Consider the following 22069-nt stretch of genomic DNA (forward strand, 5'->3'; position numbering starts at 1 on the left):
GTTTAGAAATGAGGAATTGTGCTCTAATGAAACGTATAGCAAAGAGTTGGAATAGGTGGCTCAAAGTAGTTGTCAATTCCATCACTTAAAGTTTTTATAAGTTGGTTAGACAAACATCTGCTAGAGACAGATGGAAGGGCTGAATGCTGTCCAGAATGATGTACCCTAAAGCCCTGTTTTTTTAAGGTCCTACTGTAGGGTGAGTTTTACATCAAAATGCCATCACACAGTCTCCTGTTGGAACAACCGTTTCTACAGAATTAGATGATTTTTAACAGATAATGGTATTGTAACAAGTCACAGAAGAAAACCTCTTATGCTGGCGTCTGAGCTGTTTTAACACCTCTATTTGTCTTTCTCCCTCCCGTTTACCCTAGTTTCCAGAGCAGTGATAAGACCCTCCGTAAATGCCAGGAAAGGAACACAGGACATTATATTACTACCAGAAAGGGACACCTTGAGCGACAGTGACACTGGGCCACACACCTGTTGGTGTTGTTGTGTAATACGGTGATACGTTGACCCATCAAGACTGGACACATAGCCCAACGCTTCATTTTTTTATCATTGTTTCGTATTTTTGGAGAATCCCAGCCAGATTTGCTGTGTTCGGACCCAGCACCGGGCACGAAGTCTCAAGTTTTAGCCACACGGGAGAACCGGCGGTCATTTTGTGCATGTGCGCATACTACCCCTCCATGGGGAGCCTCTCAATGCTGAGAAAGGCCTATAAATTATACCATAAAGCGATAAAAAGCAGATAATGAAGGATAAGCGTGTTCATGTGTCGGACTCTCCCGGCCCTGCCTCACGACTCCTGCTCGTGCCAGCCCACGCGCCTCAACGCGGCCGCCACCTCCGCGCGCACAGCCCTGCCCGCCCCACGCCCCCCTGAAATGGCGGCCACGGCACCGCACACTACAACTCCCAGCAGGCCCCGCGGCGCCGCTGCCCGCAGCCCTCTCATTGGCTGCATCCCCACTGGGGGAGCCAATAAGAACAGGGAGCCCGCCGCGCGCCGCGATGCTCCCTGGGGAGCGTAGTTCGCCCGGGCGGCAGCGCGGGGCACGACGGGAGTCGTAGGCGCCTCGGCGGCGCAGCGCGGCGGTTGCCGGGGGACGGCGGCGGCTGCGCGTGCGCAGTGGCGGCGGCGGCGCGGGCGGCGCGTGGCAGGAAGCGGAAGGGCAGGGGGCCGGCCGGGCTCTATCCCTGACGTGTCTCTCGGAGGCCGCCGCCGCCTCTCGCTCTTTGCACCCGCCGGGCGGCCGCCATGGGCAGTGAGTGTCGGCACGGGACGGGATGGCACGGGACGGGTGGGATGAGGGATCCTCGCTCCTCTGTCCCGCCGCCCGGGCGCTTCCTGCTGCTCTGAGGGGCGAAAGGCCGTTCCTGCGGCCGGGACGAACCCCGCGGTGTGAGCCGAGCAGCCGGGTCCGGAGCAGCGCCGTTAGCGGGGCGCGCTGCCCCAGCTCGAGCGCCGAGAGCCCGCTTGGAAAGCGCCTTAATCCCCGTATATGTTATAGAGGAGCAGGGGAGACGCGCGGCTTGGGTAGAGTTAAAACCCCAGCTTCGTGTGACTCTTCAGCTCGCTGACTGTTTGAAATCAAATGAGCAGTTTCGTTGATGATGTTTAAAAGTGCAACAAAACTGACTCTTAAGTTTATCCCCCAACTCGAAGAAGAAGAAAGCAACCACTGCTTTCGGTTCCCTTGCGCTGCTCTGGGCTTTTTCATTCAAATCAGTCTAAAGTGCCTGTCCGCAGTGTGAGATCTGTGGTGAGAGGTTTGGCATTAACCCTGCTCCAAATCAGGCCTTCCTGTGCCTGTTCACAGGAAAATATGTTAGTCTGTAAAGAGAACTTTCCCCCTTTTTTTTGATTTTTTTTTTTAATAAGTCTGAGGCAACCTTGGTCCTTCTAACATAAGAGTAAATCCTTTTCACTGGGAGATTGTTGTATGAGAAGTTCTGTACAGTGACTTGAATTATTGCTCGTGAAGAGTACGTGGGGGTTCCCCAGCTGTGCAGCCCTAATGTCAGCTTGGGATAAAATACCAGCAGTGTTGGGAATTGTATTTCTCAAATTTCAGACTAGAGAGGAAACTACTCTGAAGTAAGAGTTCATAGATGTTGATAAACTCCTGCAAATCAGTGGCAGGATTCTTGTGCTGTTAACTGAATCAGAGAAAGGAGAGAGGTATTAAGTTTTTAGCTGCACTTAGTCCATATCACACATACTAAGGGTGTGATAGGAATTTTTAAAAATGCTTTGTTCATAATGGAGACTTTTAGCACTTTAAGTGTCCAGATCCTATTTTCTTTGACATTTGCCATATGTGCTTTGTATCTGTATATTCACTGTGTGTTTTAACCAATTTTCTTTCAGTTAAATTTCTTGAAGTAATCAAGCCCTTCTGTGTTATTTTGCCTGAGATCCAAAAGCCAGAACGAAAGGTATGTTAATGATATTTTCTTCATAGGTCTGGATTTATGTAATATAAAGTCTTTACAGCTTAGCTTGCTTTTTGTGGGGAGCAGTAGGAGGATACTTGTCAGTATAGATATGTTTTTTTATGGAGTGTTTGTGTGTATGCCTTGTAACATTAATATGTTTGTAAAAGGGTATCTTTGCTAATAAAGATGCTCTTGTGTGGGAATAGTTATGCCTAAGCAGGGAGTTATTGAAAGCAGTAAATATTGGAGTGTGAACTTCAGTAGTTTAAAATAGCAACTTGAACATCTCTGCATCATAAGTTCCAATCCAACATTATGTGTTCAGATAAACTTTGCCTCTTTCTTCCTACCAGAACTGTTTCCTGTAAAAATACAAGGTTTATTTCTGTGAAGTGCTAGAATTACTTTTCACTTGCATCAACTTGTTTATTTGGGTTAAAGATTCAGTAAAACTTGCAACTTTCCCTCAGCTTTATGTAGTGTGAAAGGCATGAAAAGTTAGTTATTTTCTTCAGTATGTCTTACACTCCATTCAAGAGAGAAACAAATGAGCTTAACCTACTCTAAAAGTTGGCCACCTATTTTTATCTTAACAGTTTTATTTATTTTTTTGTTTTCCTCTTAGATTCAGTTTAAAGAAAAAGTATTATGGACAGCTATCACACTCTTCATCTTTTTAGTATGCTGCCAGGTATGTTACTTCCCCTTGTTCTTAAACTAAAACGTTGAAAGGATGTTACAAAGTCTATGCTTTAATTTAATCCCATTTCTCTGTTTGAAAATTCAGATCCCCCTGTTTGGCATAATGTCATCAGACTCAGCAGATCCTTTCTACTGGATGAGAGTGATTCTGGCTTCAAATAGAGGTATGGTTGATAGTGTGAAACGAAATGTTTTGGGCTTGCTTTCACATTGCGTTCTATTTTGAAGAATCTGAAATGGGGAGCAAAGAGAAGAAGTCATTTTATGTATTACATAATTATATTAAAAAAAGTGTGCATTTAAAAAAGCATGACTTACATGGACAAACTGAGTTTGTGTCTGGATGTGTATCATTATTGTCAAGGGTAAGCAAAATACAATTCCTTATTAACTGTATAGTTGTTGTCATTGTGGTGTGTGTGATATATATAACTTTATATGTATGTAATTAGCCTTTCTGTTTTATACACTCCATTTCTTTCTTTCGTGGTGCTTGCTGTATCTGACAGGTACATTGATGGAACTGGGTATTTCTCCTATTGTCACTTCTGGGCTCATCATGCAGCTCCTGGCAGGCGCCAAGATAATTGAAGTTGGTGACACTCCAAAGGACAGAGCTCTGTTTAATGGAGCACAGAAATGTAAGTAACAGCTGATGTTGGAGACTGAGATGATGTTTTAGAGTATCTAACCCTAACCCCAGCAATCATAAACTTACGCTACAATAAGTCTTTAATAGGATGTACAGGTTTCTGTCATGCTGCCGTCACATGTTCATGGTGTGTTAGAAAGTTCTTTGTTTAAGCAGTCTTTTACTGACTGCTTTTAGCTCATTAGCTGTTAAGACTTAGATTGGTTTATAAAGGAAATATCCATGCAACTGATATTGCTGTTGTAATCTTACCAGATAAGCTAAGTAATATACAGACTATGGAGACTCAACCTTTGTTGGTCAGTCTTAACCCAAAAGGGTTAATCTTAATTTTAAGTTTGTTGTTGTTGTTCTTGCCTTGCAGTTACCTAGAAAGGTTCTTTTTCAATAATAAGAGATGTGTGAGCTCACTTGATAAATGGCTTTTAGATAAACTTGAGTCTCCTCCAGATATTTTTTTGCTGCACTGCAGCACTTACTGATTTGTTTACCGAGGGGGAAAAGGAGCCAAAGCACTTGCTTCTGAGTCTATTTCTAAATGCATAACTGCTTATATATTTCTTGATTTGCCCGCTAGCATAAACCTGCAGAAGAGATGCATAGTTTTTCTTTTTTCCCTACAGTATTTGGAATGATCATCACCATTGGTCAATCTATAGTCTATGTAATGACTGGAATGTATGGAGACCCATCCGAGATGGGTGCTGGTATCTGCTTACTTATCACAATTCAGGTAATTTCTAGTGCCATGTTCTTAGCCTTGCTCTGAGGGGGTCAAAAAAGCAGCAGACTCTTTCCTGCCTCACATATAAAGAAATCAGTGTGTCTACTTCCTCATTTGTAGTCTTTCTTGTCTTCTAATACAAGCTTTGTAACAAATCAAAAAGTGATGCAAGTAATGCTATGTTCCTCTCTGTAGCTTTTTGTTGCTGGATTGATAGTCCTGCTCTTGGATGAGCTCCTGCAGAAAGGATATGGTCTTGGTTCTGGCATCTCTCTCTTTATTGCCACCAACATTTGTGAGACTATTGTATGGAAGGCCTTCAGCCCCACCACTGTGAACACAGGACGAGGTAACGTGGCGCCCTCCGTTCCTTTGATTTCCATTAGGATTTAGTTGTTTTATTGCCTAATGCTTGATAAACCAAGTAGCTGCATATTCATTTAAGAAAATAACTTAGCATGTTTATTTAAATTTACTGGCATCTTACCTGTACAATTGCCATGCAGTGAATGGGATTCCACATGCTGTGTTTCAGCAGTATGCCTAAGGGGACAAAGCCCCGGAGCTCAGAGACATCCTCACACACCTAACCTCATTTTCCTTTTCCTTCCAAGGCATGGAATTTGAGGGAGCCATCATTGCTCTGTTCCACCTTCTGGCTACGCGTACAGACAAAGTCAGAGCTCTTCGTGAGGCCTTTTACCGCCAGAACCTGCCCAACCTCATGAACTTGATTGCCACCATCTTTGTCTTTGCTATCGTAATTTATTTCCAGGTCAGTTGGAATCAACAGAGTTGTAAAATTGTTTGTGATGGAAATAAATACATATTCTGCTTAATTCTACAGGAATTATATTTTTATCTTGTAGTGCTTTCAGAAGACTCAGTTTGGGGCCTGCAATACTAGATGTTCATTTAACATTAGCTCTTCCTAATCAGTTACTACACTTCCTGTAACCATTCAAACTTGAGACCTCATTTGGTCTGAGAAGAGATGAATGTGTTTAATAGTACCTTACCCAAAACGCTATTGCTTTTTACTGGATAAGACTTTAAATTCTTTAAGCCTGAGTCTCTTAAGTGTTTGCTTTAGCAAACTGCTGAAAAATATCAAGTGAGTTTTGGTTGGTTTTAATGTTTCCTTTTTTCGGGACATTGTGCTAAATCTTTTTGCACTTTCAGATTTCTTCTAATGGCCTTTAAAATGTATGAATTCAGACAATCCTGCAGGTTTCCTGGGCCTTAACAGAAATGTTTGCATGGACAGTTCCTCTAGGTAGCATTTATGATACTTGCTGGAAATCATTGCAGACTTTTTCCTGTGGTTAAGGCTTTGCACTTCCACTTGTTGGCCTGTGGTATGTGGTCAGCTCATTAAGATACAATGATGTGGTTTTTCTTTGGAATTTTATTTCAGGGCTTCAGAGTGGATCTTCCTATCAAATCTGCTCGCTACCGTGGCCAGTACAACACCTACCCTATCAAGCTGTTCTACACTTCCAACATTCCCATTATTCTTCAGTCTGCGCTTGTGTCCAATTTGTATGTCATCTCCCAGATGCTTTCTGCTCGCTTCAGTGGCAACCTGCTGGTTAGCCTGCTGGGCACCTGGTCTGTGAGTATTCCCTCATGTCTTGCAAACGGCTTTAATAGTCACATTAAAATGCTTAACGGGTTGTTTCTGTAAACGTTAAAACATTTCTACAGATGATCTTGTACAGCAAAACTCCTAGATTAGTAACTCATTTAAATGGGTGATTGGGAGACTTGTGAAGAGTTTAAATGCCCTGTCTCCATTTTTTCCTGGGCTCTTCTACCTTGTTGACTTGGATATTTTTGCTTTTCTGTGCTGCATTTCATTTCCATGTTGGAAGCTGCTGAAATTTGGATCTGTGGGCTGCTCTAGTGATACACGTAGTCTATACAAAGGATGCATAAACCCAGGCTTAGCTTAATGGCTAGGAAATAGTGAGCCGATTGGTGACCACTTGCTTCCTTCTCCTAGGACATATCATCCGGAGGCCCAGCTCGTGCTTATCCCGTTGGTGGACTTTGTTATTATCTGTCACCTCCAGAGTCCTTTTCTTCAGTGTTGGAAGATCCTGTCCATGCAGTTGTTTATATTGTGTTCATGTTGGGATCCTGTGCTTTCTTCTCCAAGACATGGATTGAAGTCTCTGGCTCCTCTGCCAAGGATGTAAGTTTAAAATTAATAAATAAAGCAGGAGGAGGTGGGAGGGAAATGCATAAGAAACAAAATCGTAAAAAAATACAGGCTTTCTTCTGAAATGTCAACTGTGCTGGTAATCTTGTCAGTTATATTTATAAATTTATCATCTGTATAAAAAGAGACTTAGCTCTTTCTGATCTAGAACCTTTTAAAATAACATTTTTTTGGTGAGGGGAGTGATGAAGGGTATGACTGACTTCCTTATTCTTTTTTCATAAGCAACAAGAACAAGGCCGCACCTCCCCCCCCCCCCCCCCCCCCAAAAAAAAAAAACATACATACATACATATATATATATATATAAAAAATTACTTTTCACTGGCATGAGGAAGCTTCTGACATTGCTGCATGGTATCTGATCAAAGTGAGAGAAGACAAGATACCATGAAAGGTGGAAATGTTTTTAGTGCCAGGTTATGGTTGCATTGTGTTGAAAAGCAAGTACCATGCAAGATAAGGAGATCCTCAAGAGATGAGGGGAAGGTTAACTAGACCTTAATTCTTTCTTGAGAGAGCAGACCATTAGTATACCTGTGCTTAGCCACTCAGCAACAGTCTGTGTATATATTTTGTTTGTTTGTTTTGTGTTGTGTGGTTTCATGTTTGGCAGCTGCAGGGAATGGTTTTAGTCCACTCTTTAACAAACATGTAATAGTTGTCTCACAGTTACTGTATTCAGCTAGCTGAATAGTTTTGCTAGCAGGTACTAAACTCCAACCGGTGGAGGGTAGGTCACAATCAGGAATTGGCTTCATATGTATAAGTCTACCAATTTCCAGATTTTCCTTTTCGTAGTAGGACAAGAATTCTGCAAAGGCTTTGCACAGTTGATAATGTGGAGAAGTGCCTATGACTGCAATCCATGCAATGTAAATTTTTGGATAAAATCAAATTATTAGTATATAAAACAGAATTCTTTTTACTGAAGTCTCTTGTTTCACATACCACTTGGTTTTATGGCCTTGGCAAATGAACTAAACTTGCTTGCTCTATTTCTTCATTCAACACAGGTTGCCAAACAGCTAAAAGAACAGCAAATGGTAATGAGAGGCCATAGAGAAACCTCCATGGTACATGAACTGAACAGGTGAGCTCATTTCACAGGCTGTACAAAATGTTAGGGGAAAAAGAGCAAAATGTGCCCTGATCTTCCACTTTGTAGATGCTGAGCAGAGGTATTGTCTCAGTTGCTGTATTATGTGGATGAGATTTAGTGTACTGTCTCTTGCTAATAGCTGGATTTACCCAGCACAGCCTGTTATTGCCTTACAATTGTGCATTGAGCTATAGGGCTTTTATCCCTCTTGTTTTTGTACTTTTTATTTTCTGTAGATATTTTTGCAGTTAACTTCTTCAAACTGATGCACAAGGACTTTAATTTTTTTATACGTTGATATGTCTTAGGTCTTACACATTGGACTTCTGCATTTTTTTGTTTGCTTGTTTTAGGGAAAAAAAGACTTGTTAAATCTACTAGATGTAGAGATAGCCAGGGGCTCGTTTCAAGTTTTATGATTGCAGGGTAGGACTCATGTGCTCTTTGTATTACCAAAGAATCATCACAACTTTAGTTTTTAGCTATCTGTGAATGACTTGGAGCTAGTAACCATGCCGTTTATCTTTGTGCTCAGATGCATGGGAAACTTAAACATCTTTTCTATAGCTTAGCAATTTTTCTCTCCAGTCAGGCTGACTTTTTCTTTCCTTACCTGGTATATCAGCATTATTACTTGTGCCTTATCTTGGATTGCTGGACCTGGAAGAAAAGAGGATATTCTGCCCCTGACTGTCTTTAGTTCAGCTAAAAATTTCAGTCTTTTTTTCAGCCAGCTGGTTACCTTATCTCTATGGTTCTCTTCCTGTTTTCAAGAGGGTAGGCTTCCTATGAAGAACCTTCTCTAAATTAAGTACTTCCTTTCACCTAGTTGTAAAATGTACTGCTATTATGTCGTAGAACCATGTGCTACTTTACGTGGTTCCTGTATACTGTAACCACCACAAGTGTACTAATGTTACCAATATGCTTCCAATATCCTGAGCAAGGTCTAAAGGTGCCTTTTTTATCCTCACTATGTGTTTTACAGGTATATCCCTACAGCTGCTGCATTTGGTGGTCTCTGTATCGGCGCCCTCTCTGTCTTGGCCGATTTCCTCGGCGCGATTGGGTCTGGAACTGGAATCTTGCTTGCCGTCACTATCATTTATCAGTACTTTGAAATTTTTGTAAAGGAACAGAGTGAAGTTGGAAGTATGGGAGCCCTTCTTTTCTAAACGTGGCTTCTCATGGACCCAGGAAGAGGGGAGGAACATTCTTGAAATAAGTCAGGTGAAAAGCAGTAAACTTGAGTATGTCATTCTATAGGAACATGTATTTTAATAATGTTTTCAAAGCGCATTCCCTTATGTTCAAACTTTTCTAGCATACTCTTTGCATTTTATAAATTGCTGGGGAAAAATGTGCAAAAAAATTTTTTTAAGAAAATTGTTTTTTAATTATGTGTTAGGAAAATCAGCTTTCTGAATTGGATTTAGTTCAGTCAGTCTTCAATTTTTGTTTCATCCCCTTTCAAAACAAGTATACCCAAAGCCTTCACAGGTTTTACAAACAGTTATGGGGGGACTGTGTGTTTGGAAGGGATTTTTGGAATTTAACTTGTGTTTGCAACTCCTTTGCAGTAGTGGTGAGAAAAAAAACTCTCCCTCTAATGCTCGTGTTCATAGTTATGGTTGTAAGCACAATGTTCAGTACATTCGGTTTTGCTTTGTTCCAGTATGGCAGATTTGGGAGGCAGTTGTTTCTTTTTACTAAATTATATCTCTAATTCCAAATGTCTTGTCTTTTACTAAGCTAGGCCTTGTCAGATGTTGAATATGGGCTTGAGACTGTTGTCAGTTGTCTTTAAAAGTCAGAATATGTTCTTTCCACCACCTCTCCTCCAGAAGCAGAAAACTCAGGTCAATCTGGACTCTGCTGGAGTCTGTGCCTAGGAGTTGCAACTCTGAACCTTGGTAATACAGGCAGCTTTGTAAAAAGAAATAAACTTCTAACTACAATTTTTATTGCCATTAGCCATAGCACTTCTAGTTCTGATGTTAGCTGACAGGAACGGATGTTAGAGCTGTTTAGAGGCAAATCTTGTGCCCTTTGCTGAAGTTAGGTTTCTCTCATCAGTCCTAAATTCTGGACATTATCAGCAAGTCATATCTGGTGATAACGTCCAGAATTTAGTACTGATGGTCTAGTGATATGACTAGTCAGATATGATAGTGGTATCTAGTCATATCTAGTCATATCAATTGATCTTGGAAACAGCTGCCACAGAGGAGTGTATTTACTTGTCTTTTTCCTCTAGAATTCTAGCTATGAGACCCTTTTCAGGTAACTCCTGTTAATGCTCGTGTAGACGGCTTTACTGTCCTATAGTCTCATTGACTCGAACAGTAGGTATAAAAACACTTTGCCAAAAGTCAGTGGGGCTCCTTTTTGCAGGGTCATGGCATCAGATTGTACAAGTTAAAGTAAAAGGCTTTAATGGACCAGAAAAATCCTTAATTTTCCATTTTAATTTAGATTGTCAATATTGATCAGGTGCCTAGGACCAAACGCAAATATTTGTGTATGAGTTTTGTAAATACACTTTTCCTCAATCAGTATTGGACAACGTGGAAACCAGAATGAGAAGTGATAACAGGGGAATGTTTCTCTATGCTGCATCTACGCGACTTCCTGAGCATTTTTGCATGCTGTGCTGACTCTGTTATAAATTATTATTTCTGCTTGGAGTGATGGGACTTTCTGGTACGTTCCCCAAGAAGCACAGACGACATCCAGAAGACCTTGTTAATGCACTGAGCTCAAATACCAAATGCATGAGAAGTTAACAAATCCTGTATAACATACACCTATCAAAAGGAGACTCCTGGGGGATTATCGGAATTGGGGAAGGAGCACAAGTGCCAGGAGAAGATATTAATGAAATGCTCGCTAAAAAGTACCCACTCTTACTTCACACTACTTTCTGTAATCTTCCTTTTGTCTTTTATAAAGTAGCATGTCACAGCACAATTTTTGATGTGAAATTGGGGCAGTTCAAAAGTGACTTCAAAGGGAAGGAGAAGGAGCGTGGTCTGTTTTGTTCATTTGTTTTTGGGTGGGAAGGGAGGATTTTTTTTTTTTTTCCAGGAAGACCAATACAAATCTCTTCAAAATGAAGAGGACTTCACTTCTGGGCATGCAGTTCTGGCGGGGCTGGAGCTGTCCTTGTGTTTTTGGTCATATCAGTTTGAACGAGTTGCAGCTTAGACTGTGGGTGCTTGAGTGTCTGCGCTCTGAGCAGCACTTGTTTTTTGCATCTGTATTTTTGCTGTCTAGTGCTGGGATCTTTGTCTATTATCGAGCAGCTCCGTCCTCAAAGCAGGACCAGCTGATCAGGAGAGATGTTCACAGGGGATGTTCACAAAAAGAAATAATGCCTAAACAATCTGCTTTATAATGAAATAAAGTACATATTTGGAGCTAATGCTTGGCTTTCAATTCTTTGAATATTTTTACTATTTTTACAACTGTAGAACATCGATACCTGGCTAAAGGACTATGAAGGTTGATCCCTCTTGAAACAGCTCTTTTGAGACAGTCAGTATAAAATACAGAAATGAACTTCATCCAAAGTCTTTTCTTAACAGTTAATTGACACCTTCAACTAGTCTGCACTTACCTAGTGCATTTGTAATCCAGGAGAGCAGCAATTCAAAAGATGCTGAAGAAGTGCAAGTAAATAGTTGGGGAGTAAGGTAATGAAATGTCAGTTTGACAAACTTTTGCTTTTTTTTTTTTTTTTTTGAACATTAATACCTCTTGATAGTAAACAGAGCCATGTAACTTGGCTGATGATATCGCAACCCCTGATGCCTTCTAAGTTTTGAAGCTAAGATGGAGCAAGAAAAAAATCTAGATATTAAAAAAAAAAAAAAAAAAAAACTGAAACTATGGCTACTCCTTATCAGAAATAGAGCCTAGACCTTTGTTAATGAGTAAGAGCAGTGGTCGTTGCTCCAGGGATATTTCCTAATTGTAGCCTGAGCAGTTGTCCACAGGACAGCTACTTCAAAGAGCAGCACCCTGCTCCTACAAGGCCAAGTTTGAGGTCCTCTTGCTGCTAGCGCTATTTAAAGTGAAATTCTCAACAGAGGCAGATTTCTTTTTCTCCTGCACTCTGCCTTTCTTTGAAAGCTGGTTTGCAGGTCACTGCTTTCACTGAATACCTGGGAAAGGTGAAGAGCTTCATTTGAATTTTTTAATTCAGCAGCACATATGGCATTGGCTTTATTTTGCTGCAGCCATCTACAGAAAAGCATCAGTCAGAACTATTCATGTGATTTTTAACCTTAAATTTGCTTTTCTAATGGTGCATGGAGGGGTGCCTCTGTTTTCCTGGGTAGAGTGCACATGCCTTAAGTTTCCTTTTTTCCTTTCCTCTCCAGCTCTGCCTTTTCAGAATTATAATTTGGAATTATTTGGATTCTTTTGCAGTGGGTGTCTCACTTCTCACTGCCACTTAAAAATCCTGTATTTTCTTGAGGTCCTAGGAAGAAGCGAAGTGCTATCTCTGTGTCCCTACCCTTTGAGAGGAAAGCCTCAGTCAGGCTGTTAGCCCAGCTCCTCAACACCTGGGTGCTGCTGGTTCTTGTTTTCTTTCAGCATTTTCCTTTGGGCTGCAGCGGTACCGCCCGCTGCTTTACTCAGAGCCATCGCTAACCAGGGCTAACCAAGGCTTTACTCGGAGCGATCTCCCCTGTGCCTTCCCTTGAACAGGGCTGGGCTAACCCCAGCCCTGGCCCGAGACGATGACCTGTGCAGCAGACTTGCCCCTGGCCTGCAAGAAGGGAGGCAGCAGGGTACCCTGTCGGTGTTTTTCCACGGGGTTCCCTCCTGCAGCCAGCACTCGAGGTGCTGCTCTTGTGTCCCGGCTTCAGGAGCTGCCTCCGCTTTGCCTCTGCCCTCCGCTGCCTCCCGCGGGCTCTTGGCTCAGCCCCGGCACCGCTGCCGCTGTTCCCTGCTCCAGCCGCAGGCTCCCGTGGAGCTGTCGGCTTCTCTGCGGCCGCCGTGTGTCCCTGCAAGCACAGGCGGGTACCTTGTCCCAGATGGAGAAGGGGGTCCCGTAAAGAGCAGACGAGGGCGGGTGGCCTTTCTGACGCGCTCTCTCTTGGCACGCGGCTCTGCTGGGCCGCCAGCCCCGCTGCCCCATCGGCCGCCCGCAAAGGTGGCGTCCGGCCCGCGGCGCCATTGGCAGCCGCCCCGCGCCCGTGTGTCCAGCGAGGCCGGCCCGCGCGGGGCCCAGGCGTCCTGCGGCCCCCGAGCGGCCGCCCGCGCGGTGGCGGTGTGACCCTGCCTGGCTCCCGGCTGCCGCCGCGGCCTCCGCCGGCGTCAGGACGGAAAGTTGGAGTCGGGCCTCGCGGCTGCGGCAGCCTGGGGACGCGCAGGGCGACGGCCGTTCGAGCTGCTCGCGGGGCCGCCAGGGCTTCGAGGGGGCCGCGCTGCCGTGTGGTTGTAGCCCGGGTTGACACGGCCTAGGGGACACCAAAAAAAGCACAGAAAGAGGCATTTAGAAACAATCAATATCCTAAGCTAGGGGCCTAGGTGGGCAGCAAGGCTTTAAGCCGCTCTATTGTAACATGAGACTGGATGGAGCTGCTAAAATAGAAACTATTTGTGGGCCAGGGCCTCACCATCCTCTGGATATTGCTAACATGGTGGTAGCCAAACTGGCAGCACTCGGCAGAAAGCGAATGTCCTGGTGCCTGGCACCCCCTTTGGCAGCGGCACAAGAGGCGCCGGAGCCCGACGTGGTGTTTGTCGTCACGGAGCGGCTGCCGCGGTCGGTGGGGGATGCCTCCTCACTGATGCTTCTTGCTGAGGATGGAGACCGTGAATCTTCCAGCAATACCCGTTCTCAAGAGCTTAAAATGAAAGAGATAGATAAAAACAGAAGCAATACAATTATTTTTTTAAAGAAGTTGTTTTGAGCATTTTTGTATTGCTTTGGGTGAACCCGTGGCATGTGTATTACCTCAGGTTCCCCATACCTCGCTCTGGTGTGAAACTTTACAGGAGAAAAAAGGCAATTCCACACACTCAGCAGCAGGAAGAACGAGCAGAGCATTTGGTGTGATTAAAATCATGATGCTGCCATGAACTTTGTTATCACTTAAATGACTTTATTTTTGGCAACAGGAGCACAAGGAATTGTTGCTGTTGCTGAATTCCAGCAGGCTGCAGAGCTCTGTTTAACGTGCCTAGAGCAAAGCTCTCCCTAGCTGCACCTACAGTCATTGAGACCGTCATTTGGGATATCAAGCTCAGCTGTGGGCAGTGAGCTGAGGGACTGGGTTGGAAGAAGCAGTTTCAAGGTGGGGATTGTGGGAAGGAGCAAGAGAGGAGCTGGGGGCAGAAGGGAGATGTGTCCTTGTGAGGCTGTGGTGTCTTGGTGTCATGGATCTGTGCCTAAATTTGGGCACATCCAAGTACTGAGCACCAGGAGTTTGCTGAGTGTGGACAACAAACCGTGAGTGCCTTGTGCTAAGGTGGGATTTGATGAAGGTGGTGGGGGGACAGCTGTGTTCCAGGCTGAGAACAAGCACCTCTGCTGTAGGAGCTGTTATCCTGCATTGACCTTGTGCTCCTTTCCCCTGTACAAAGTTTCCTTCATTCCCTGTGGATGATAGGGAATGTTGTCTGTTAAAGATGCTCAGAAAATGAGTTTATTTCTTTGAAGGTTTTGAGGATGGTGCTTGGACTGGTGATCTTTGATTAAGAGGGGCATTTTTCACCTTATCCTCTCTTGCTGTGTGTAACCCTTGATGGGAGGGGATTTACAGAGGGGACTAGAGGCAAAGCACCCGAGGAAGGTCCTCCCTTCCTGCCTATGGCGCTCACCCGGGAGACTGATCTGTTCCTGTGTTCATGGGATCTCCAAATTGGTGTCCTCCATAAACCCCTTCCCAAAAAATGTACCACTCTTATCCAGAAGAACGCTGCGCTGTCGCGTTACCCCACGGAGCTGTTGTTGTGGCAATGAAGCGCGGTCTGACAGGGCAGCTTCCTCTCTCTTGTAACTCCTCTGTGAATCCTGCCAAGTGCCTCCCTGAGCAGGAGGAAGACCCGGAGGGCTCAGGAGCAGGATGAACGCCCGGGAGGTGGGCACGGAGATTGGAGATGGGCTGTCCCCATGGGGATGGGAGCTCTGTGCTCGTGTAGGCATCTGCGGAAGCATCAGGACCCGACCCTCCTGGCAGGGAGCGGAGCTTTGCAGGCCCATCTATGACCCAGGAGATGAGCTTCGTGCAGCTCCTACTCATTCTTTCAGCACCACCAAGAGGAGGTGACCTCATGTAAAACTGTTTCCCTCTGTTTCTGTCGTGCGTGGGTCTGAAACATGCTTGGAGCCTCCTGGGTGCACATTTCTTCTTTCGCTCTCTTGCATGGAGAAGAACGTTCCGCTCATTTTTGTTTTTAGCCTGTGTAGGATGTTCTGCTCTGATTCTGGGTGAGGGAGCGTGGCTGATACTTCTAAAGGGAGATGGTAACATTTCTGAATACTCCTGGCAAGATCCTGCCTTCTGGATTGAGCAAAGTAAATTCATCCTCTGAAAAATCTATCCAGAAGGACAGGACCCTTTAGGAAAATATAGTTATCAGTCTCTCTAATCTTAGGTGCCTATCACCTGTATCCAAGTTAGTACAATACAGATGTCCAGGCGTGCTGGAGTCATTCAATAAAGCTGCTGCTATAGTTCTTTACATTAATACTGAGCTTGGGCACATCACTCCTGCAGTCTGGAAAACTACATGTGGCTCTTGGCCTTGGAGAGCTTTGGGGGTGGTAAGAGAAGGGATGAAGTGACCTGGGTCCCGATGGTGCCAGCGCCAGCGAAACGCTCAGGATGTGCAGGGGCCTTTGCTCAGGTGTGGGGGATCCTCGACGGCCTCTGTGGCAGTGCTCGTCTTCGTGGGTCCCGTCGCTACCTACAGGCATGTGAGGCGGTTGCAGCCGCTGTTGCTGTAATAAAGATCCCTTGACCAGGAGGGTCTTGACCTGCCTCCGTCTGCCCCTCGAGAGGGGGAGTTGGTGGCTCCAGCGATGCCGCAAAGTCGTTTCGATGCCTCAGGGCGGCGCCACAAACTGCCTTCCTGGGGGCCAACGCAGCACGAGGGTGGCGCGTGAGGACTTGGAAAGCGGGGGCTGCAGGGGGCTCATGTCAGTTGGACTTGCAAAGTAAATCCTAACTAGAAATAAAACCTCTCTCTGCAGTTTTGGTAGGTTTGCTCCAGTACTCTTTACTATGGTGTTTTTATTTTTATTTACTTATTTATTCTTTTGGTTTTGTTTTGCCTTGTTACTGGCACCTAATTCCTCGGGAACAGCTTGTCAGGGAAGGCTGTTGCACCCTCTCAGCGGGTGCTTTTCTCGCTTCCCCGTCCCCTTCCCTCCTCTGCTCTCCCATGTGATGCGCTCCTCTTCCGTACACTCCTGCAGGCTCCCCGCGTTTTCCCCGGAGCATGTCCAGGACACAGGGGTTATTCCCCTTCCCTGGCTATGCTTTCCATTGCCTTTGGTCAGCCTGTTCCCATTTTCCCTTTATCTCCCCCGTTCTCTACATGTCTCCTCCTTCCACACGCTCCCTCTTTTCCCTCTGTGCAACCACGGAAAACTCTCCCATAGAGCCGCGAGGGCTCTGCACTGCTGGAAGCACCGTGGATTGCTTGGGGTCAGAGCTGCTCGAGGCTTGGAGCTGTCCAAGCCCTGGCGTCCCTCATCCTGGGAGGGAACCTGATGATCCCCCTTCCTCCTCATGCTGTTGAAGCCCAACCTTGCTGCCCCGGGAAGATTCTCTGCTCTTTCTTCCTCTCAGCCCTGCCGTGATGCTCCGCTCTGCTCGCCAGCTGCATCCCGCCCCGGGGACGACAGCGGAAGAGGAGCAGCTGAGGCACTACTAGGCTGGACCACTGCAAACTATTCTTTATCAAAAACAAGCCTGCAAGGAGCGCCGTAACTCTTTTGACCCTCCCTTCTTCCCCCTCCCTCTTTTTTTTTTTTTTTAACCTGTAGCAATATTTCCAGTATTTAATTGATTTTTTTTTCTTTTTAATATCTCTCTCTTTCCAGACTTCGTACTCCAGCCCCGCCGCCCGCACTGGCTGCGGGGCGAGGGGAGCGGGTCTGAGTGACAGGTTAATAACCTGCTCCGAGCCCGGTGGCAGGTGTCCCAGCGCCCCTATTGAATGCCACCAGCCAAAAAAAAAAAAAAGAGGAAAAAAAATAGAGAATTTATCAACCATCTTCCTTCAACAATGATTTATTATTGCCATAATTTGCCTTGGTACAATTTGCTGCCGAGCGTGTCTCTGCGCCCGGCTGACCGCAGCGTGATGGCTCCAGGTTCCTGTTTTATTTAGTTTGAGCCCGAGATGCTTTGGCTACCCCGGCCCCCTCGCCGCCTCCCTCCCGCCCGCGTCTCGCCCCGTTCGGTTTTGTTTGCGGCGGGCGCGCGTCGCGCGCAACCCCGGGCCCGCTGACAGTGCTTGTAAAAACCGGGAGTCGATCTCGCCGTGGCTTTTCACCATTAATCAAGCTGCCTGGAATTGGAAAGTAGCACTGACAGGCTTTTATCTTGGCCGGGAGGAGGCTGGCAGATGTATTTTATGGTGGATGAGCCTTCACGGCTCCTCTCCGGCGGGGGCTCGCGGTGCAAGGTGGCGCCGGGGGGAGGCGAAGCCGGGAGCGGCCTCCAGATAAATAGATCCGTCAGTCAGGCGCTGCGGAGGTCTCCCGGCGGCCAGCCGTTGTAGGTGACAGAGAAGGCAATCAAAGACAAAACAAATCAAAAGGTACATCTTATCAGCAGCAGGCCAGCTGGACGCGCGCGGCACGCGGGGGCCCCGCCGAGGGCAGGAGAAATTAATCGTGCTGTCGAGGCCGGAGAAATTGTCGCCGCGCGAGGTCCAAGTTCAGGCGAGCGGCGGTGGCCGGTGCTGGAGGAGCGCGCGGGAGGGGACGCGCGCGGAAGCGAGCGCCGCGGCCCGGCTCCCGCTCCCCCCGGCCGCCGCGGGCTCCTGACAAGTGCATTCATCGTGCGATGATAGCTCGGCACCTATGATTGGTACCTTTAATAATATAGCCCTCGCTCAGCTGTCACGCTGAAAGCACAATTTTTCCTCCCGCTCTCCGCGATGCAAAGATACATCCGTAATGAGAAGGGTGACAGAAAGTGGGCGCAGGAGGAGCTGGGCAAAGTTTGCCAGAACATTAATCAAAAAGTGAAGCTGGAGGTGACGCTGCCGCCGGCCGCGCGCCCGGCCGTGTGGAGCAGGTGGAGGCTGCTCCCGCCTCGGGAGGTCGCCATGGAAGCGGCCTCGGGCCCACGCGGATGGCGCAGGGAAGCAGCCCCGTGCGGGCAGGAGGGTTTCTCTCAGCCCTGCTGCGTGTGGAGCGGCTGCACCGGGGGAAGAGACCTCGTCTGGCCTCCACATAAGAGACCTTGTTTCACTGTGTGGAGAAAGTACGAGCTGCCCTGAGGCCCCCGAGTTTCCTCTCGCTTATGTCCTGCTCGGGGTGATGGAATTGCCACCTTCAGAGTCACCTGGACGTGTCTCCTTCCCTCTCCCTCAGTGCTGGGCAGGATCCACCCTCCTTCCCAAGGAAGGGGCTGTGCTTTCCAGTGCTGGATCCCCAGCATGAGCCCACCGCGCTCTTTGGCCCCTCCAGCCTGGGAGCTGTTAGTGCATTAGCGTTAATGCCCCTCGCTCCCAGGCCGCGGCCCTTGGTGCCCCTTGGTGGCCGGCTGCCCTCGGAGCGGCCGTGTGGCCCCGTGTCCCCTGGGCTGGCGCTCGGGAAGCCCAGGTGCAGCTTGCTGCACATGAGGAGACGCCGACAGCCCCGCGCTGGGGCCGGGGAGCCGCGGGAGGCACAGGGAGCTCGTGTCTATGGTATTTAAGGGACAAGCCTACTTTAATTTAAGGGATCAGCAACCATGTCCTCGAGCGCAGCGCTCTCCTGTGGTTTTCAGCCGCGTTCCCAGCTCAGCCGAAGCCCTTGGGCTCAAATTCTTCGGCATTAGCGTTTGGCAGCCTGCTGCCTTATTCTGCGGATTCCTTCTCTAGTACCTACAACTGTTTTGCTAATGTGCATCTGTTTTTATTTTTACCCTAATAAAAATGGGGATTACGAGTAGATGTGGATCAGGCAGGCTTGCCTGTGGAAGCCGGGGAGTCGCTCCGCGGCTCAGCGTCCAAGTCCCGCGGGCCCTCGAGGAAGCAGGGAGGGCCAGACCGTATCTCTGTGAGCAGTATTGTGTTCTCCTTGCTTTCCAAAAATTGACTGGTGATTCCTTCATGCCTCCTTCGTGAAAGCAGATATCGTTTGCGGGCAGGATTCGGTGGGCGTGCACGAGCCATGGGCCTGGGATAGATGTTGGCAAGAACAACATCTCCCAACGTTTCCCTTGCAAGTACCGAAAAGGTGAACCCTGAGCAGGCGAACTGTAAATCCAAGTGACCCCAAAGCCTGGAGCTGTAAGAACAAATGCCCAGGCCTGTTCTGAAAGTGAAACAACCAGCGCCTAATTTTTACTGAGATTTTCGCTCCTTTAAGACGTTTAGTTGCTCAGGAAAATGTTAACCTAACACCTACATTCCTAAGTTCTCTCTAGTCTTATTAACTTCAGCATGGGAGAACCGATCTTCACACACCCAAGGCTTGTTTTGTTTGTTTGTTTAATAGAGGCAAGGAATGTTTCTAACTCTAAAATGCCTGTGATCATAAGGGCCTGGAGCAATTGGTGCTTGAAAGTTGTCGTCTAAGGAAGCAGCCTCTGTCTTTGCTACCCAGACTTTCAAGGGACTGAACTCGTGCATCTGGGCTCAGCAAGGCCGGCTCTGAGTGCCGTGGTGAGGTTGTAACACTCGGTTTTGCCCAACAGCTTCACTCAGAAATGGACAAAGTCCATCCTCGCGTCTGCCCAGATCCATGGTAACCTCCTCGCAATCGGGACAGGTTTTGTAACAGTGTGGCTGAACCGAGGCCCAGGTCATACCATAAATCTCTCAAGTCGTAAAACAAAGCGGATTTCCAAGTGCTTTCTTGCACTGTGGTTAATCTCCTGCAAACTTAAAGTATTGCACAGACTGCGTGTAGTCTGACCAGAGAGGTGCAGAGAGGTTGTCACCCAGGCAAGACGTATGTAAGCATGACATGAGGGTGTGTTTGCATCGTATTTATGGCTATGGCAGAGCACAGATATGTTGCAGGGTTTTGATTGCTTTTGCAGATGGGATCAAATTGTCTCTTAATCACATTAAAGAAATCAGATTATGAACTGGCTGCTGTAGCACCATTCCACTAAGATGATTATGAGCGATTTGGTCCTGTCTGCAAACACCTTAATGAAATGGGGAAACTACTCAACACAGCTGAATTTGCACTGTGGAAATGGCTCAGTCTGTCGCCTCCTGCTGTAGTCGCTTCCCAACATTAACCCCGTGGCTCTGGTGACTTCTCAAAGCGCTGAAGACCATCGCACAGCCCCGGCGCTGCTGCGGGCTGCGCTGGGCTCATCCTCCTCACGCCGCGGCAACAAGCAGAGCCCTTGAGCCCTCCCGTGTGTCCTGGATGTGGCTGGGGCTGTGGGACAAGTAAATGCCACCACCCTCCTCTCCTGGCTCTGGGGGCAGGAGCTGAAGGGCACGCGGGGTGTTCGCTGCCCTGGCTGCATTTGCAGCCTCCTCACTGGGCATCCCTGATCCTCCCGCTTTGGCTCCATCCATTGGAGAGGGGCAGCGAGACGGGAGTCTCATAAAGGCTGAGTGCCTTCTAGATCCCTCTAAGCGGGTAAAGGCACCGTAGTTTTGGACTTTAATATGCAAAAGAAGTCAACTTTCGGGCTGCTTTCCCAGTGGCGAACACGCAGTGCCGCTGGCACAGGGGGCACGTCCTCTGGATTGATGTGTCCCCTCGGAGCGGGATCCGAGCCTGGCACCGCTCACTCCCTGAAAGGGACGCGCAGCTTCTCCAGCTTAGAATATTCAACTGGTTCCTCTAACCCCCACCCACCCCAGGTTTAATATGAGAACTATTTTTCACGTTGAAACCGAAATAGTACAAAATATGGGCTTGCTGTAATTGTTGTTAGATTATGTGTCACCCTGATAAGATGTAACAAATATTTTCCTACACAGCTGGGCCCGTTTGCCTGGGTGTAATGGATGGAGAAACTTCTCATAGTGTGCAGGCAATCGGTCGTAAAAACTTCGCTTAGAAGATTAATGCAATAAGTGCAACCTTTGTGGAAAATAGGAAGAAAAGAATTAAAATAATGGCTTGTTTTTCCACATTTAATATTAATACCCAACCTCCTCTGGTGGGACTGCTCTTTGCTGCACCTGCCTTCCCACCTCCAAGAACAGTTTTGTGTCAATTAAGTCTTGCTATTTTTTAAAGATCCTTCATCAATGTGTACGGTGCAGTTATTCTTTCAGGAGAACTATTTCTATCAGTAATATGAAAGACTATTTTCATGGGCAAAGCTTTGACACCAATAAGTCTGTTGGATGTCACTTAATAGGCCAGATAAACATTGGCTCGCCACTTAGCGTAGAAGGATTCTCCTTTTATATCACAGCTTTATGTCTTTTGGGGACACTTTATGGCTCTTGCGGAGATGTCACCCTAGGGAGAGCGTTGTGGTGCGCGTCGTGGAAGCGGTGCCGTCTCTTTGGTGCTGCTGCAGTGTTAAAAGTTCTCAGGTGCTGAACCGAAGGTGAGGCCCGTGCTCCGAGGAGCTGATTTGCACCAGGTCCTTGTGTAACAGAACTGAGGGTCATTCAGGAGCCCGTTAAAGGGTGTTAATAACCCTGCGCAGGAGTGTTTTGCAGACCCAAGTCTACAGTTGCCCATCCAAAGGATTGTTGCCCCTTTCAGGGGGTGGCTTGGTACCAGCTGCTTCTCTGCCACAGGGCTGCAGGCCATGGGCCTCTCTGATTAATTTTCCCAGCTTTGGGAAGAATACCAAAATAGATTCATTTCTGCTGCTGGTTTTTTTTTCCCCTTTCCTTTCTTTCTCCCTACATGTGTATTTTCAGATCTTGTTTTGTTGCAAAAGAACACTTTTGCACCTGCAGTCAGTGTGCGGTGACAGGTACCATCAGTCATGCCGTGAGAGCAGGCTCAGGCTGACGCTGCTCCTTTCCTCCCTAGGTCCTTCCCTGCTATCGGGGGTCTGGCAGGCTGCGCAACTTGAGTTTTACAGAGCAGCCCTA

The 22069-nt window shown here is 47.0% G+C and overlaps 1 protein-coding gene across 1 annotated transcript; it reads left to right on the forward strand.

Annotated features, from left to right (window-relative positions):
• Nucleotides 1-1183: 1183 nt before the first annotated feature.
• Nucleotides 1184-9651, forward strand: SEC61A1 (SEC61 translocon subunit alpha 1). Its single transcript, XM_010225288.2, has 12 exons — nucleotides 1184-1277; nucleotides 2384-2451; nucleotides 3077-3142; nucleotides 3239-3317; nucleotides 3663-3794; nucleotides 4429-4538; nucleotides 4725-4878; nucleotides 5144-5304; nucleotides 5947-6144; nucleotides 6535-6726; nucleotides 7770-7846; nucleotides 8844-9651. The coding sequence occupies exons 1-12, from the start codon at nucleotides 1271-1273 to the stop codon at nucleotides 9028-9030; spliced, it is 1431 nt and encodes a 476-aa protein (XP_010223590.1). The 5' UTR covers nucleotides 1184-1270; the 3' UTR covers nucleotides 9031-9651.
• Nucleotides 9652-22069: the final 12418 nt, after the last annotated feature.

This window comes from Tinamus guttatus, unplaced genomic scaffold (genome assembly GCF_059628265.1).
Source record: "Tinamus guttatus ecotype Peru unplaced genomic scaffold, ASM5962826v1 Tinamus_guttatus_pri_ptg000580l, whole genome shotgun sequence".
Lineage (NCBI taxonomy): Eukaryota > Metazoa > Chordata > Aves > Tinamiformes > Tinamidae > Tinamus > Tinamus guttatus.

What these genes read in the sequence shown, in the direction of transcription:
- SEC61A1 (XM_010225288.2), top strand. An exon ending in GCTTACTTATCACAATTCAG is followed by an intron (nt 4,539 to 4,724) that starts GTAATTTCTAGT and finishes TCCTCTCTGTAG; the next exon opens with CTTTTTGTTGCTGGATTGAT. An exon ending in CTATCGTAATTTATTTCCAG is followed by an intron (nt 5,305 to 5,946) that starts GTCAGTTGGAAT and finishes ATTTTATTTCAG; the next exon opens with GGCTTCAGAGTGGATCTTCC.